We start from the raw sequence: 14359 nt of genomic DNA on the forward strand, positions 1-14359 counted from the left end.
TGGGATGGAAAGGGATGGAAAGGGATGGGATGGGATGGGATGGGATGGGATGGGATGGGATGGGATGGGATGGGAGGGGATGGAAAGGGATGGGATGGGATGGGATGGGAGGGGATGGAAAGGGATGGGATGGGATGGGATGGGATGGGATGGGATGGGATGGGATGGGATGGGATGGGATGGGATGGAAAGGGATGGGATGGGATGGGATGGGATGGGAGGGGATGGAAAGGGATGGGATGGAAAGGGATGGGATGGGATGGGATGGGAGGGGATGGAAAGGGATGGGATGGAAAGGGATGGGATGGGATGGGATGGGATGGGATGGGATGGGATGGGAGGGGATGGGAGGGGATGGGATGGGATGGGATGGGAGGGGATGGGAGGGGATGGGATGGGATGGGATGGGATGGGATGGGATGGGATGGGATGGGAGGGGATGGGATGGGATGGGATGGGATGGGATGGGATGGGATGGGATGGAGGGGATGGGATGGGAGGGGATGGGAGGGGATGGGATGGAAAGGGATGGAAAGGGATGGGATGGGATGGGAGGGGATGGAAAGGGATGGGATGGGATGGGAGGGGATGGGATGGAAAGGGATGGGATGGAAAGGGATGGGATGGGATGGGATGGGATGGGATGGAAAGGGATGGGATGGGATAGATCAGAATTAACCAGGTTGGAAAAGCCCTTTGAGGTCACCAAGTCCAACCTCTCCCCCAGCACCATCTGATCAACTCAACCATGGCACCAAGGGCCTCATCCAGGCTCTTCCTAACCACCTCCAGGGCTGGGGACTCCACCACCTCCCTGGGCAGCACATCCCCAGGGCCAATCTCTCTGGCCGGGCAGAACTTTCTCCTCACCCCCAGCCCAACCCTCCCCTGGCACAGCTTGAGACTGTGTCCTCTTGTTCTGCTGCTGGGTGCCTGGGAGAAGACCCCAACGCCCCCCCCCTGGCTCCACCCTCCCTTAAAGAGCTCCACCTCCCCCCTCCCCCCCTTGCCTCCTGCCCTGCTTGCCAAGGCAAGGAGCTTGCCAAGGCAGAGCCCCAGCGCTGTGCTCTGGCCAGGGCAGGAGGCACCATGCCTGCCCCAGCGGCAGGAGAGGCTGGCACGGCCCCCAGGGCCCCGGGGGGGTGGGTGGCAGGCCGGGGGGGGTGGGGGGCAGGCCGGGGGGGGGTGGTGGGAGGCAGGCTGGGGGGTGGGGGGCTCACCAGCAGCCGCCGGCAGTAGCCAATCTTCCTGCTGCCATCGGCGTTGGTCAGCACGAAGGAGAAGGTTTCACTGCAGGGGGAGACACAGGCAGGGAGCCAGGCTGGGGCAGGAGGGCACTGGCAGCAGCCCTGCAGCACTGCACTTGGTGGGGGGGGCTGGGGGGATGAGCAGCTGGGCAGCAGCTGGCACCAGGCACTGGCAGCACAAAGGCAGCCCCGAGCTGGGCTGCAGGCAGGGGGATTCTGCCCCTCTGCTCTGCTCTGCTCTGCTCAGCCCCCACCTGCAGCACTGCCTCCAGCACAAGGAGGGCCTGGAGCTGCTGGAGAGGCTCCAGAGGAGGCCACAGAGAGGAGCAGAGGGCTGCAGAACCTCCCCTGTGGGGCCAGGCTGGGAGGGTTGGGGCTGTGAGAAGGCTCCAGGGAGAGCTCCTGGCCTGGGTTGTGTTGTTTGAATCAAAGGATGCTGAGAGAAGGACCTGGGGGTGCTGAGCAGGAGCCAGCAATGGGCACTGGCAGCCCAGAAGGCCAAGGGCAGCACAGCTGCCCTTGGCCTTCTGGGCTGCCAGTGCCCATTGCCAGAGCTGGAGAGAGAGGATTCTGCCCCTCTGCCCTGCTCTGCTCAGCCCCCACCTGCAGCTCTGCCTCCAGCACAAGCAGGACCTGGAGCTGCTGGAGAGGCTCCAGAGGAGGCCACAGAGAGGAGCAGAGGCTGCAGAACCTCCCCTGTGGGGCCAGGCTGGGAGGGTTGGGGCTGTGCAGCCTGGAGAGGGCTCCAGGAGCAGCCTGGCAGGAGCTGAAGGGCTCCAGGAGAGCTGGGGAGGGACTTGGGCCGAGGGCTGGGAGGGACAGGAGGAGGAACAATGGCTTTGAGCTGGGAGAGGGGAGACTGAGAGTGGAGAGGAGGAAGAGATTGTGGAGAGTGAGGCTGGGGAGAGCCTGGCACAGGGAGGCTGTGGTGGCTCCAAGCCTGGAGGTGCTCAGAGCCAGGCTGGATGAGGCCCTGAGCAAGCTGTGCTGGGGGGGAGGTGTCCCTGGGCATGGCAGGGGGCTGGAGCTGGCTGAGCTCTGAGCTCCCTTCCAAGCCAACCCTTCTGTGGCTCTCTGGGGGGGGGGGGGGGGGGGGAAGGGTCTTCCAGCCCCCAGGGGGGTGATGGGAGGCAGGCAGAGCAGAGCTGGGAGCCTGGGGCAGGGCAGGTACCTTCTGAAGTCGCAGGCTGGGGCAGAGGAGCTGCCATCAGGGAAGCAGAAGAGGGGAATGGCCTGCAGCAGTCGCTCCTCCTCCTCGCGCTGCCCCCGCAGCAGGTGCTCGCGCTGCAGCCACGGCCGCAGCATCAGGGAGCTGCACTGCCCGGGGGGAGGGGATGGGGGGGGTGGGGTGGGGTGGGGTGGGGTGGGGTGGGGTGGGAATGGGACAGGATGGGGTTGGGATGGGATGGGATGGGATGGGGAGAGACGGGATGGGATGGGATGGGGTGGGGAGAAATGGGATCCAATGGAATGGAATGGGATGGGATGGGATTGAGTGGGATGGGATGGGATGGGGAGAGATGGGATGGGATGGGGTGGGGTGGGGTGAGATGGGATGGGATGGGGTGGGATGGGGTGGGGTGTAGTGGGGTGGGGTGGGATGGGGTGGGATGGAGAGGGATGGGATGGGATAGAATGGGATGGGATGGGATGGGGAGAGGGACTGTGATGGGGTGGGCAGAGATGGGCTGGGGTGGGATGGGCTGGGGAGAGATGGGATGGGATGGGATGGGATGGGATGGGATGGGATGGGATGGGGTGGGATGGAGAGAGATGGGATGGGATGGGGTGGGGTGGGGAGAGATGGGATTGGATGGAATGGAATGGGATGGGATGGGATTGGGTGGGATGGGGTGGGGAGAGATGGGATGGGGTGGAATGGAATGGGATGGGATGGGATTGGGTGGGATGGGGTGGGGAGAGATGGGATGGGGTGGGGTGGGATGGGATGGGATGGGATGGGATGGAATGGTGTGGGATGAGCTGGGGAGAGATGGGTTGGGGTGGGATGGGATGGGATGGGGTGGGGAGAGATGGGATGGGGTGGGATGAGTTGGGATGGGGTAGGATGAGTTGGGGTAGGATGAGTTGGGATGGGATGGGAATGGGTGGGGTGGAGTGGAATGGGGTGGGCTGGGGTGGCTCTGTCCTGCCTGAGACCCAAGCAGATTGTCCCCCCCCCAGCAGATTGTCCCCCCCAGCAGATTGTCCCCCCCAGCAGTTTGTCCCCCCCCTACCAGATTGTCCCCCCCCCCCTACCAGATTATCCCCTCCCCTCCCTGCACAAGCACCTCCCAACCCCCCAGGCAGTGACTCTTTGACTCCATGGATCATGGGGCAGAGGCCTGCAGGGGACCCTCTGCAAACAGGAGGGCTCCTGTGCCCCCTCCCCAGGCTGTGAGTTCACTGCCATGGTCTCCACCTTTGGAACAAGAGACCAAGGAACAGGCCAGGAGCTTCCTCCTGGGCTTTGTGAGCCCTCCTGGGCAGGGGCTCAGAGTGCAAGGAGGGGCAGTGGGTACCAACTGCAGCACAGGAGGCTCCACCTCAGCAGGGGAGGCTCCCAGAGGGGTTGTGGAGTCTCCCCTGGAGCCTTTCCAGCCCTGCCTGGATCTGTTCCTGGGTGCCCTGTGCTGGACTCTCTGCTCCTGCTCTGGCAGGGCTTGGGCTCAAGGAGGTCACTTCCAACCCCTAACATCCTGGGAGGTCCCAGGCAGCCCAGGCCTGGGCAGGCAGAGTCCTGGGCTCTGGCTCAGTGGCTCCATGGCATTTGCTGCTCAGCTCCCCCAGAGGAGGAGCAGCATCCCCTTTGCCTCTACACTGAGAGCCCTGACCCTCCTGAAGCCACAGGGCTGAGTACCTTTGGGAACTGGTAGCTTATCTTGGGTTCATAAAGGCCATCTGGGGTCTTCTTCAGGGACACCACCACCAGGTACTCGAAGAAGAACTGCCCAGCAGCAGCGAGGAGGGAGCTGCGCTCCCCTGCCTTGCCCTGGGGCGCCCTGCAGGGCTGCTTCTCTGCTCCACAGCTCTCCTCTGGCCCTCCTGCAGACAAAGACAACCCCCAAACCCCCCCAGGGTGGAGCAGAGTGAAAGGAAAGGCCAGGAGGTGTCACAGAGTCACCAAGGTTGGAAGAGACCTCAGGGATCAGCAAGTCCAAGCTGTGCCCCCAGCACCTCCTGACAACCAAACCCTGGCTCCATCCAAGCCCCTCTGGAACACCTCCAGGGATGGGGACTCCACCACCTCCCTGGGCAGCACATCCCAGGGGCTAACAACTCTCTCTGGGAAGAACTTTCTCCTCCCCTCCAGCCTGAACCTCCCCTGGCACAGCTTGAGACTGTGTCCTCTTGTTCTGGTGCTGGGTGCCTGGGAGAAGAGCCCAACCCCCACCTGGCTCCAACCTCCCTGCAGGCAGTTGCAGAGAGCAAGAAGGTCTCCCCTGAGCCTCCTCTCCTGCAGGCTAAGCAACCCCAGCTCCCTCAGCCTCTCCTCCCAGGGCTGTGCCCCAGACCCCTCCCCAGCTTTGTTGCCCTTCTCTGGACACCTTCCAGCAGCTCAACCTCTTTCCTGACCTGAGGAGCCCAGAGCTGGCCACAGGACTCCAGCTGTGGCCTCAGCAGTGCTGAGCACAGGGCAGGATGAGCTCCCTGCTGCTGCTGGCCACACTCTGCCTGCTGCAGGCCAGGCTGCCCTTGGCCTTCTTGGCCCCCTGGGCACACTGCTGGCTCCTGTTCAGGCAGCTGTCAGTCAGCACCCCCAGGTCCCTCTCTGTTTGGCTGCTCTGCAGAGAGCAGGAGAGGAGGTGCAGAGCTAAGGGCAATCGACACAAGTTGGGACCCAGGAGGTTCCATCTCAACGTAAGGAGAGACAAGGAGCTGCAGGGGGTCCTGGGGGGCATGGAGAAGAGTGTGGCCAGCAGGGCAGGGGAGGCTCTGCTGCCCCTCTGCTCTGCCCCAGCCAGGCCACAGCTGCAGCCCTGGGGCCAGCTCTGGGCTCCCCAGCTCAGGAGGGACAGAGAAGTGCTGCAGAGAGCCCAGGGGAGGCTGGGAAGCTGCTGAGGGGCCTGGAGCAGCTCTGGCAGGAGCTGAGAGCCCTGGGGCTGAGAGCCTGCAGCAGAGCAGCCCCAGAGGGCAGCTGAGCAATGCTCAGCAAGAGCTAAAGGAGCTGTGGGGGGCAAGAGGCTGGGGCCAGGCTCTGCTGAGTGCTGCCCAGGGCCAGGCCAAGGGGCAAGGGGCACAGAGTGGCAGGCAGGAGGTTGGAGCTGAGCAGGAGGAGAAAGTTGTTTGGGGTGAGGCTGCTGGAGCCTGGAGCAGGCTGCCCAGAGAGGTTGTGGAGTCTGCTGGGGTGGAGACTTTCCAGCCCCACCTGGATGTGCTCTGTGTGCCCTGCCCTGGCTGCTCCTGCTCTGGCAGGGGGCTTGGGCTGGATGATCTCTGGAGGTCCCTTCCAGCCCCTACCACTGTTTGATCTGAACATGAGGAGGAAGTTCTTTAACTGAAGGGTGGCAGAGCCCTGGAGCAGGCTGCCCAGAGAGGCTGTGGAGTCTCCTCCTCTGGAGGCTTTCAAGCCCCCCCTGGATGTGTTCTGTGTGACCTGCCCTAGGTGACCCTGTCCTGGCAGGGGGTTGGACTCATGATCTCCAGAGGTCCTTTCCAGCTCCTACCATGCTGTGACTCTGTGAACCAACCAAAGTGCTTGGAGGGAACTGGGACCTGGTGCACAGAGAGGTTTGGTCCCCAACAGTGAGCAGCTGGGGACAGGGAAAGGGAGAGAAAGAGGCTGCTGGGCCAGATCCTTTCCACTGCATCAGCTGGGAAGGTTGGACCTGATGAGCACAGAATCAGAGAACTGTCAGGGCTGGAAGGGAGCTCAGGGCTCAGCCAGCCCCAAGCCCCTGCCATGGGCAGGGACACCTCACACCACAGCAGGTTGCTCACAGCCACCTCCAGCCTGGCTGCAAACACCTCCAGGCAGGAGGCTTCCACCACCTCCCTGGGCAGCCTGTGCCAGGCTCTCACCACCCTCCTGGCCAACAACTTCTTCCTCACAGCCAATCTCCAGCTCCCCACTTCTAGTTCTGCTCCATCCCCCCCAGTCCTGTCCCTCCCTGACCCCCTCCAAAGTCCCTCCCCAGCTTTCCTGCAGCCCCCTGCAGCTCCTGGAAGGCCACAAGGAGGTCTCCTGGGAGCCTTCTCCTCTCCAGCCTGCACAACCCCAACTCTCTCAGGCTGTCTGCAGGGCAGAGCAGCTCCAGCCCTCTGCTGCTCCTCCTGGCCCTGCTCTGGACACCTTCCAGCCCCTCCAGAGCCTTCCTGGCACAGAGGCTCCAGAGCTGGCCCCAGAGCTGCAGCTGTGGGCTCAGCAGAGAGGAGCAGAGGGGCAGAATCCCCTCCCTGGCCCTGCTGGCTGTGCCTGGGGTCCTTTCCAACCTGGTACTCTGGGAGTGTTTTGGGGAAGACCAAAGTGCCCACAGGCACTTCCAGCCCTGCTTTGCCTCATCCCAGGGAGCTCAGCAGGATGCCCACAGCAAAGCTGCCATGCAGGCAGGCTCTGCAGAAAAGAGTCTGCACAAAGGGTGGGAAATGCCTCTGGAGCCTCCCCTTAGGGAGCCAGGCAGCACAGGTCGTGTTTGAGCACCTCCAAAGGCTCCAGCAGGATGAAGCCCAACCTCTCCCTGGCAGATGTCCTTCTTCTTCCTGGGAACTGCTGATTGCAAATGAGCTGCTCAAGGGTTTTCCCTGAACCACAGCTCCCAGAACAAACCAGTTCCTGAGACTGAGCTGAGTCCCATTTCTGGTTTGGCTGGTTGGGGAGTGCCAGCCTCACAACCCAAAAGAGCAGAATCAGAGAGTGGCTTTGGGTTGGCAAAGCCTTCTGAGCTCATCCAACCCAACCAGCAACCCAAGCCCCCCATGGCCACCAAACCCTGGCCCCAGCTGCCATGGCCACAGCTTGCTGCAACCCCTCCAGCCATGGGGACTCCACCACCTCCCTGGGCAGCCTCTGCCAGGCCCTGAGCACTCCTCCAGCAAAGACATTTTGCCTCCTCTCCAACCTCAGCCTCCCCTGGCACAATTCCAGGCCAGTTCCTCTCCTTCTGTGCCCTGAGCCTGGGGAGCAGAGCCCAACCCCCCCCTGGCTGCAGCCTCCTCTCAGGGAGCTGCAGAGAGCAATGAGGTCTCCCTCAGCCTCCTCTGCTCCAGGCTCAACCCCCCCAGCTCCCTCAGCTGCTCCTCCCCAGCCCCTTCCCCAGACCCTTCCCCAGCTCTGTTGCCCTTCCCTGGCCCTGCTCCAGCCTCTCAATGTCCTTCCTGGGGTGAGGGACCCCAAAGTGACCCCAGGATTTGAGGTGCAGCCTCACAAGAGTGAGGCCTCAGCAGAGTGAGAAGATCCCAAGCCAGGGGCCCTGGGATGGTCATGGTGGAGCAGCAGGATCAGAGGGCTGGGAGGAAGAGAAGTTCAATGCTGGCAGGAGGCTGCAGCCAGGCCATGGCCCAGCTCTTCCCTCCCCCAGCAGCTGCCTGTGACCCCTTTAGCCCCCAGGTCTTGGCACCAAAACTCTTCCAGGCTTGGCCTTGGCTTGGCTCTGCTGGTGGTGAGAGCTGGAACTGCTCTGAGCTGCTCCTGGCAATGGCAGGCAGGAAAACAAACTTGTGGCTGGGAGAAGGAACCTGCAGTGTGTCCACATCCTGGAGCCTGGCCCTGAGCTCTCTTGGCTGTGCTGCAGCTGGGCAGGGCAAGGCATGGCCGTGGCTGGCTGCTTCTCACCCCATGTGTGACATCCTCCTCTGCCAGCACTGCTGGTGGGCATCCCCCCCCCCCAGGCATCCCTCCTGTCCCACAGCCACCTCTTGTAGGCTGGAAACACCTTCCCAGCCTTTGCTCCAAGGCCAGCAGGAGCCAGCAGGAGCAGAAAGCTCCTCTGAGCTGTGACACTCTCAGTGCCACCGTGGGAAGTCCTTTCCCAGGGCCCAGAAATGCCTTTCCCAGCTGGAGTGGGGGGAGGTGGGAAGCACCCTGAGGCTGCTCCACCTCCTCATGCAAACTCCTTCCTCTGGGCAAGGTGAAACTCGTCCTGAGGAGGTCCCTTTGCAGCAGGGGGGGGATCCCAGGAGCATCCTGAGGATGAGATCCAGCTGCAGACCCCTCTGGCTTGGGGAATCACTCAGCAAGGTGCTCTAGGCCAGGGGACCAAGGTCAACCAGATGAACTCTGCTGCTCCTGCTCCTCCTTAGGATGCTCCAGCAGTGCCTTCACTGCCAGCTCTCCCATGGGGCAGGAGGTTGTTGCTGGGGAGGGAATGTGGCTGTGCTGTGGGGAGGGCTGCTGGTGTCCCCCATCCTCACTGGGTGTTGGTTGCTTTCCCATCACAGATCTCCAGGCTGAGATGAAAGCCCAGGTGCCTCTCCCAGCCTGTCCTGCAGGCCAGGGAACTCAGGGCATGCCCTGGAGCAAGGGCTGGGTTTGCATCTGCTCCAGGGGGGGCAGAGCAGGACCAGCCCCTCCAGGCAGACTGCTCCTGCTGGCCTGGGGGGCTGCCACTGGGGGATGGAGCCACACAGCTGCCCAAAGCATGACTCAGCACACTGAGACCTGCCCAGAGCATGACTCAGCACGGAGAGAACCTGCCCAGGGCATGACCCAGCACAATGAGAGCTGCTGAGAGCGCCTGGCACTGCTTCAGGTCTGGCTGGCAGAGCCTAAGTCCCTCCAGGAGCACCATGCCCCATGCCTAGGCTGGAAGATGAGCTCCAGGCACGGAGCCATGGGCAGTGCTGCACAGGTCTAATGTGGCACCAGAGGTCCCAGCACTCCTAAACCTGGCAGACCCCCAGTCCCTCCTGTGTCCAGGGGACAGAAGCCACTGGCAGGAGAGCTTTAGCCCAAAGGCTCTCCCCTAGCACAGACACTGAAGGTTTGGGGCCAGCCTGTAGCCCCCCAGCAGCTGGAGCATGTGAGAAAGACACTGAGAGGCTGCAGCAGGGCCTGAGAAGGGCAACAGAGCTGGGGAAGGGTCTGGAGAACAGGCTGGGGAGGAGCAGCTGAGGGAGCTGGGGGGGTTGAGCCTGGAGCAGAGGAGGCTGAGGGAGACCTCATTGCTCTCTGCAGCTCCCTGAGAGGAGGCTGCAGCCAGGGGGGGGTTGGGCTCTGCTCCCTGGTATCAGGTGATAGAACAAGGAACTGGCCTGGAATTGTGCCAGGGGAGGCTGAGGTTGGAGAGGAGGCAAAATGTCTTTGCTGGAGGAGTGCTCAGGGCCTGGCAGAGGCTGCCCAGGGAGGTGGTGGAGTCCCCATGGCTGGAGGGGTTGCAGCAAGCTGTGGCCATGGCAGCTGGGGCCAGGGCTTGGTGGCCATGGGAGGGTTGGGTTGGGGTTGGGTTGGATGCTCTCAGAGGGCTTTGCCAGCCTGAACAGCTCTGTGACTCCACGAGGAGGGCACCAAGGTGGGCAGCCAGAGGGGCTCCTGTGGCTCCCGGGGGGAAGCCGCTGCCCGTGCCGTGGATTTTCACCTCTCCCAGGGCCGAGGCTCCCAGGCTGCCCCCACAGAAACAGCTCCGGGGCCGCCGGCGCTGCGAGATAAAGGACACTGAGCTGCAGCCCCGGCTCCCCCCCAGGCCCCCCAGCAGGGGGCTGCTTATCGGCCGCGGCAGGGCCGGGCTGCCGAGCGGCACAACCTGTCCTGGCAAGCTCCCCGCCCGCGGCGTGCCAGGAGCGCCGCTGCCATCCCCGCGGCTCGGAGGCAGCCTGGGAGCTTCTGCTCCCTCTGCCCCGCGGCGGGGAAATGGCTTTTGCTCGGCTGAACCTCCCCTGCCGAGCCTGCGAAGTCGCCGCTCCGCCCGGAGCCGGGGGCACCAGCCCCGCGCCCCGCCGTGCCCGGCCAAGGCTGGCACCGGGGGCTCCCGAAGGTCTCTCCCAGCCAGGGCAAGCCTCCGATCGCCACCGGGCTCTCCTCCCCCTCCGCTCTGACCCACTGCAGCTGCTGCTGGAGAACTGGCTCCGGCTCTGGGCTCCCCGCTTGAAGAAGTGCTGGAGAGCAGCTCGGCCAAGGGCAGCTCGGTGCTGCGGGGGCTGGGCACAGCTCCCCTGGGGACAAGGCTGAGAGGGTTGGGGCTGTTCAGCCTGGAGGAGATCCCCCCCCTGAGCGGGGATCTGAGCAGTGCTGATCAGTACTCCAAGGATGGATGTGAGGAGGATGAGGCCAGGCTTTGCCCAGGGACAGGGCACTGGGCACAGCCTGGCACAGCAGAAGTTCATCTGAGCAGGAGGAGGAACTTCTGTAACTCGAGGCTGCCCAGAGAGGCTGTGGAGCCTCCACCTCTGGAGCCATTCCAACCCCACCTGGCGGTGTTCCTGTGTGACCTTCTCGAGGTGACTCTGTTCTGTCGTGGGGGTTGGGCTCTGTGACCCCCAGAGGTCCTTTCCAACCCCTAACATGCTCTGGGCTTATGGGTTTATGACCCGGGGGGGGAGCTTGCAGTGAGCCCCCCACATCCACAGCTTTGCCCCAACCTGCTCTGCTGTGGCTTCCACGTGGCAGGCCAGCAGCCCCCAGCCTCCCCTCCTGCTTCACAGATCCCAAAGGACCAAATCCTGCGTTTTCCAAAGGCTCCACAGCGCCGTGGGCACTGTGCCCCCCCGCATGCCCCCAGTGCCAGCCTGGCTGGGCAAAGAGCTGGCCAAGCTCTTGGGGATGTAGTAGGGGGCTCACGGGGCTGCCCCTGGGATGAGGTTAACCTCCCCCCCGTCCAGGGGATGAGGTAGATCCATCCGGGATGGGCTCCCAGGGAACGTGGAGCAGCTCCCGGAATGGTCTGGAACCCCGGGGGAGCTCCCTGGAAACGGAGTGGCACTACCGGAGCCCCCTCCGAGGATGGAGAAAGCCCCGGGAGATGTGGCTAAGCCCCGGGGGCTTGGCTCCGCTGGGAGAGCACGGAGGGGCAGGGCTGGGGGGACCGAGCCGGTGCCGGTGCCGGTGTCCGTCCCGCGGTCCTACCGGCGTGGCCGCTCCGCGCTGCCTGGGAAAGTCCCTGCGCCGCCGGCAGCCGTCGGGTCCCGCAGCCGCGGAGCTGGCACCGGCACCGGCACCGTTATCAGCATCGACACCGGTACCGGCACCGACACCGGCACCGGTACCGACACCGGCACCTCCCGGACCTGGCACGGGGCTGCGCCCCGCCGGGTGCCCTCCAGACCCTCACCTTTACGGCCGCTGCGCCGCAGGCTCCGTCGGAAGAAGTTGCCGATGGAGGCCATGGTGGCCCCGGTGCGGTCCCGGTGCTGCCCCGGTGCGGTCCCGGCGCGGCGCGGCCCGGCGGGGAGCGCTCGGCTTCCGCCCGACGAGCTTTCGTTTTCCCGGGGGAGGAGGGACGGGACGGGGCGGAGAGGAGAAGAGAAGAGAGGAGGAGCAGGGGGAGGCCGGGTCGTACCTGGCACCAACCAGGGCACGGCGGCACCTGGGCACGGAGGTGCCGGGAGCGCTGCGCGCTGGCAGCCGGCAGAACCGGGCCCGGGGGTCCCGGGAGCATCGGGAAAGGGGGAGCTGGGAACACCTGGTTGCAGGAGAGCAGGGGGGCACCGCGGGCGGGGATCCCGGGAACCCCGGGCACGGAGGGCACCGGGGAATGGAGGAGCCGGGGGCAGCCGTGGGGAAGGTGGTGCCAGGAGGAACCGGGCATGGGGAAGCCTCCCGGGCGCGGGAGGGAGCTGGAGAGGAGGCTCCCGGGAGCACGGAGGCTGCATCCCGGTGCTCCAGGCCAGGCATCCCGGTGGGGAGCCAGGCACAGCCCGGGCAGGGGGGGGAATGGGCACAGGGGCATCCCTTGGGCAGAGAGGAGCTGGGCACACGGGCACCTGGCACTGGGAGCTGGGACCCCCCAGGGACAAGAGGTGGCTCTGCCCTGCACCCCAGGAGACAAAAGGCTGTGCCCCAAACCTCCAGAGGGTGGGGGAGAGGCTGGACAGGAGGCAGCAATGGGCACTGGCAGCCCAGAAGGCCAATGGCAGCACAGCTGCCATTGGCCTTCTGGGCTGCCAGTGCCCATTGCCAGGGGTGGAGAATGTCTCCAGCCCTGGGGACGGTCAAGATCAGCCCCTGAGCAGCCTGCTGGAGCTGTCCCTGCTGAGCGCAGTGAGGATCAGCCCCGAGGGTCCCTTCCGAGCCGATGCAATCTGTGACTCTCTGCAGCCATGGAGCAGATTTCCTGCCCCAAATCTCCTCCTGCGTCCAATCTCCTCCTTCCCTGTGCTGCAAATCCTCCTATCCCCTGCCCTTCCCCGAGCATGGGCTGGAGCTTGGGGCTGGAGCTTGGGGCTGGGGCTTGGGGCTGGGGCTTGAGGCTGGAGCTTGGGGCTGGGGCTTGGGACTGGAGCTTGGGACTGGGGCTGGAGCTTGGGGCTGGGGCTTGGGACTGGAGCTTGGTGCTGGGGCTGGAGCTTGGTGCTGGAGCTTGGTGCTGAGGCTGGAGCTTGGTGCTGGGGCTGGATCTTGGTGCTGGAGCTTGGTGCTGAGGCTGGAGCTTGGTGCTGGAGCTTGGTGCTGGGGCTGGAGCTTGGGGCTGGAGCTTGGGGCTGGGGCTGGAGCTTGGGGCTGGAGCTTGGTGCTGGGGCTGGAGCTTGGTGCTGGAGCTTGGTGCTGGAGCTTGGTGCTGTGGCTGGAGCTTGGTGCTGGAGCTTGGTGCTGGGGCTGGAGCTTGGGGCTGGAGCTTGGGGCTGGGGCTGGAGCTTGGTGCTGGAGCTTGGTGCTGGAGCTTGGTGCTGGGGCTGGAGCTTGGTGCTGTGGCTGGAGCTTGGTGCTGGAGCTTGGTGCTGGGGCTGGAGCTTGGTGCTGGAGCTTGGGACTGGGGCTGGAGCTTGGTGCTGGAGCTGGAGCTTGGAACTGGGGCTGGAGCTTGGGGCTGGAGCTTGGTGCTGGGGCTGGAGCTTGGTGCTGGAGCTTGGGGCTGGGGCTGGAGCTTGGTGCTGGAGCTTGGTGCTGAAGCCTGGAGCTGTGGCTGGAGCTTGGGGCTGCAGGCAGCAGCGGCCTCTGCCTGCTCGCAGGGGGGGTGGGTGCCTTCCAAACACGTCCCCCGCAAGGAATGTGCCTCTGATCCAGCTGGGAAGCTGCTTCCTCCTCGGGCGCTCAGCGACTCGCTGCTCCGAGGACGTTTCCCGGCCGTGCCGAGTGGGTGGCAGAGCCTCGGTGCTTCCCGGAGGGGCGGCCAGGCTGATTGCCTGCGCCCAGGGCTCGCTCCCGGGGCAGAGTTCCTCCCGGCGCCAAAGGAAAGGGAAAGGTTCGGGGCTTTCCCCCCGGACTGCGGAGGAAATTCCCTGATTTCCCGGCAGCCGGAGCCGCCTCGGGACAGAGCTGCTGCCTGCAGCCCGCAGAAATCCCCAAGCGCTGCCTGCGGCCCCAGCCTGCGATCCCCCCCCGAGCACGCCCGGGCTGCGCTGGCAGGTCCAGGGACGGCCCTGCTGCAACCGGGGACAGCCCTGCTGCAACCGGGGACAGCCCTGCTGCAACCGGGGACAGATCTGCTGCAACCGGGGACAGCCCTGCTGCAACCCAGGGACAGCCCTGCTGCAACCGGGGACAGATCTGCTGCAACCAGGGACAGATCTGCTGCAACCCAGGGACAGATCTGCTGCAACCCTGCTGCAACCCGGGGACAGCCCTGCTGCAACCCAGGGACAGCCCTGCTGCAACCCAAGGACAGCCCTGCTGCAACTTGGGGACAGCCCTGCTGCAACTCGGGGACAGCCCTGCTGCAACTCGGGGACAGCCCTGCTGCAACCCAGGCACAGCCCTGCTGCAACTCAGGGACAGCCCTGCTGCAACCCAGGGACAGCCCTGCTGCAACCCAGGCACAGCCCTGCTGCAACTCAGGGACAGCCCTGCTGCAACCCAGGGACAGCCCTGCTGCAACCCAGGGACAGCCCTGCTGCAACCGGGGACAGCCCTGCTGCAACCCAGGGACAGCCCTGCTGCAACCCAGGGACAGCCCTGCTGCAACCGGGGACAGCCCTGCTGCAACTCAGGGACAGCCCTGCTGCAACCCAGGGACAGCCCTGCTGCAACCCAGGGACAGCCCTGCTGCAACCGGGGACAGCCCTGCTGCAACCGGGGACAGATC

At 64.8% G+C, this 14359-nt stretch overlaps 1 protein-coding gene across 1 annotated transcript in view; it reads right to left on the reverse strand.

The window, feature by feature from the left end:
• The window catches only part of DENND2D (DENN domain containing 2D), a 29676-nt gene extending 18156 nt beyond the window's left edge, over positions 1 to 11520 (reverse strand). The window contains exons 1-4 of the mRNA XM_054176235.1: positions 11450 to 11520; positions 4108 to 4292; positions 2419 to 2531; positions 1221 to 1290 (exon numbers count right to left, since the gene is read on the reverse strand). Coding sequence (XP_054032210.1) covers positions 1221 to 1290; positions 2419 to 2531; positions 4108 to 4292; positions 11450 to 11504 — 423 coding nt within the window. The 5' untranslated portion in view covers positions 11505 to 11520. The remainder of the gene's footprint in view (positions 1 to 1220; positions 1291 to 2418; positions 2532 to 4107; positions 4293 to 11449) is intronic.
• Positions 11521 to 14359: the final 2839 nt, after the last annotated feature.

Source organism: Dryobates pubescens, chromosome 35, assembly GCF_014839835.1.
Source record: "Dryobates pubescens isolate bDryPub1 chromosome 35, bDryPub1.pri, whole genome shotgun sequence".
NCBI classification, from domain to species: Eukaryota; Metazoa; Chordata; class Aves; order Piciformes; family Picidae; genus Dryobates; species Dryobates pubescens.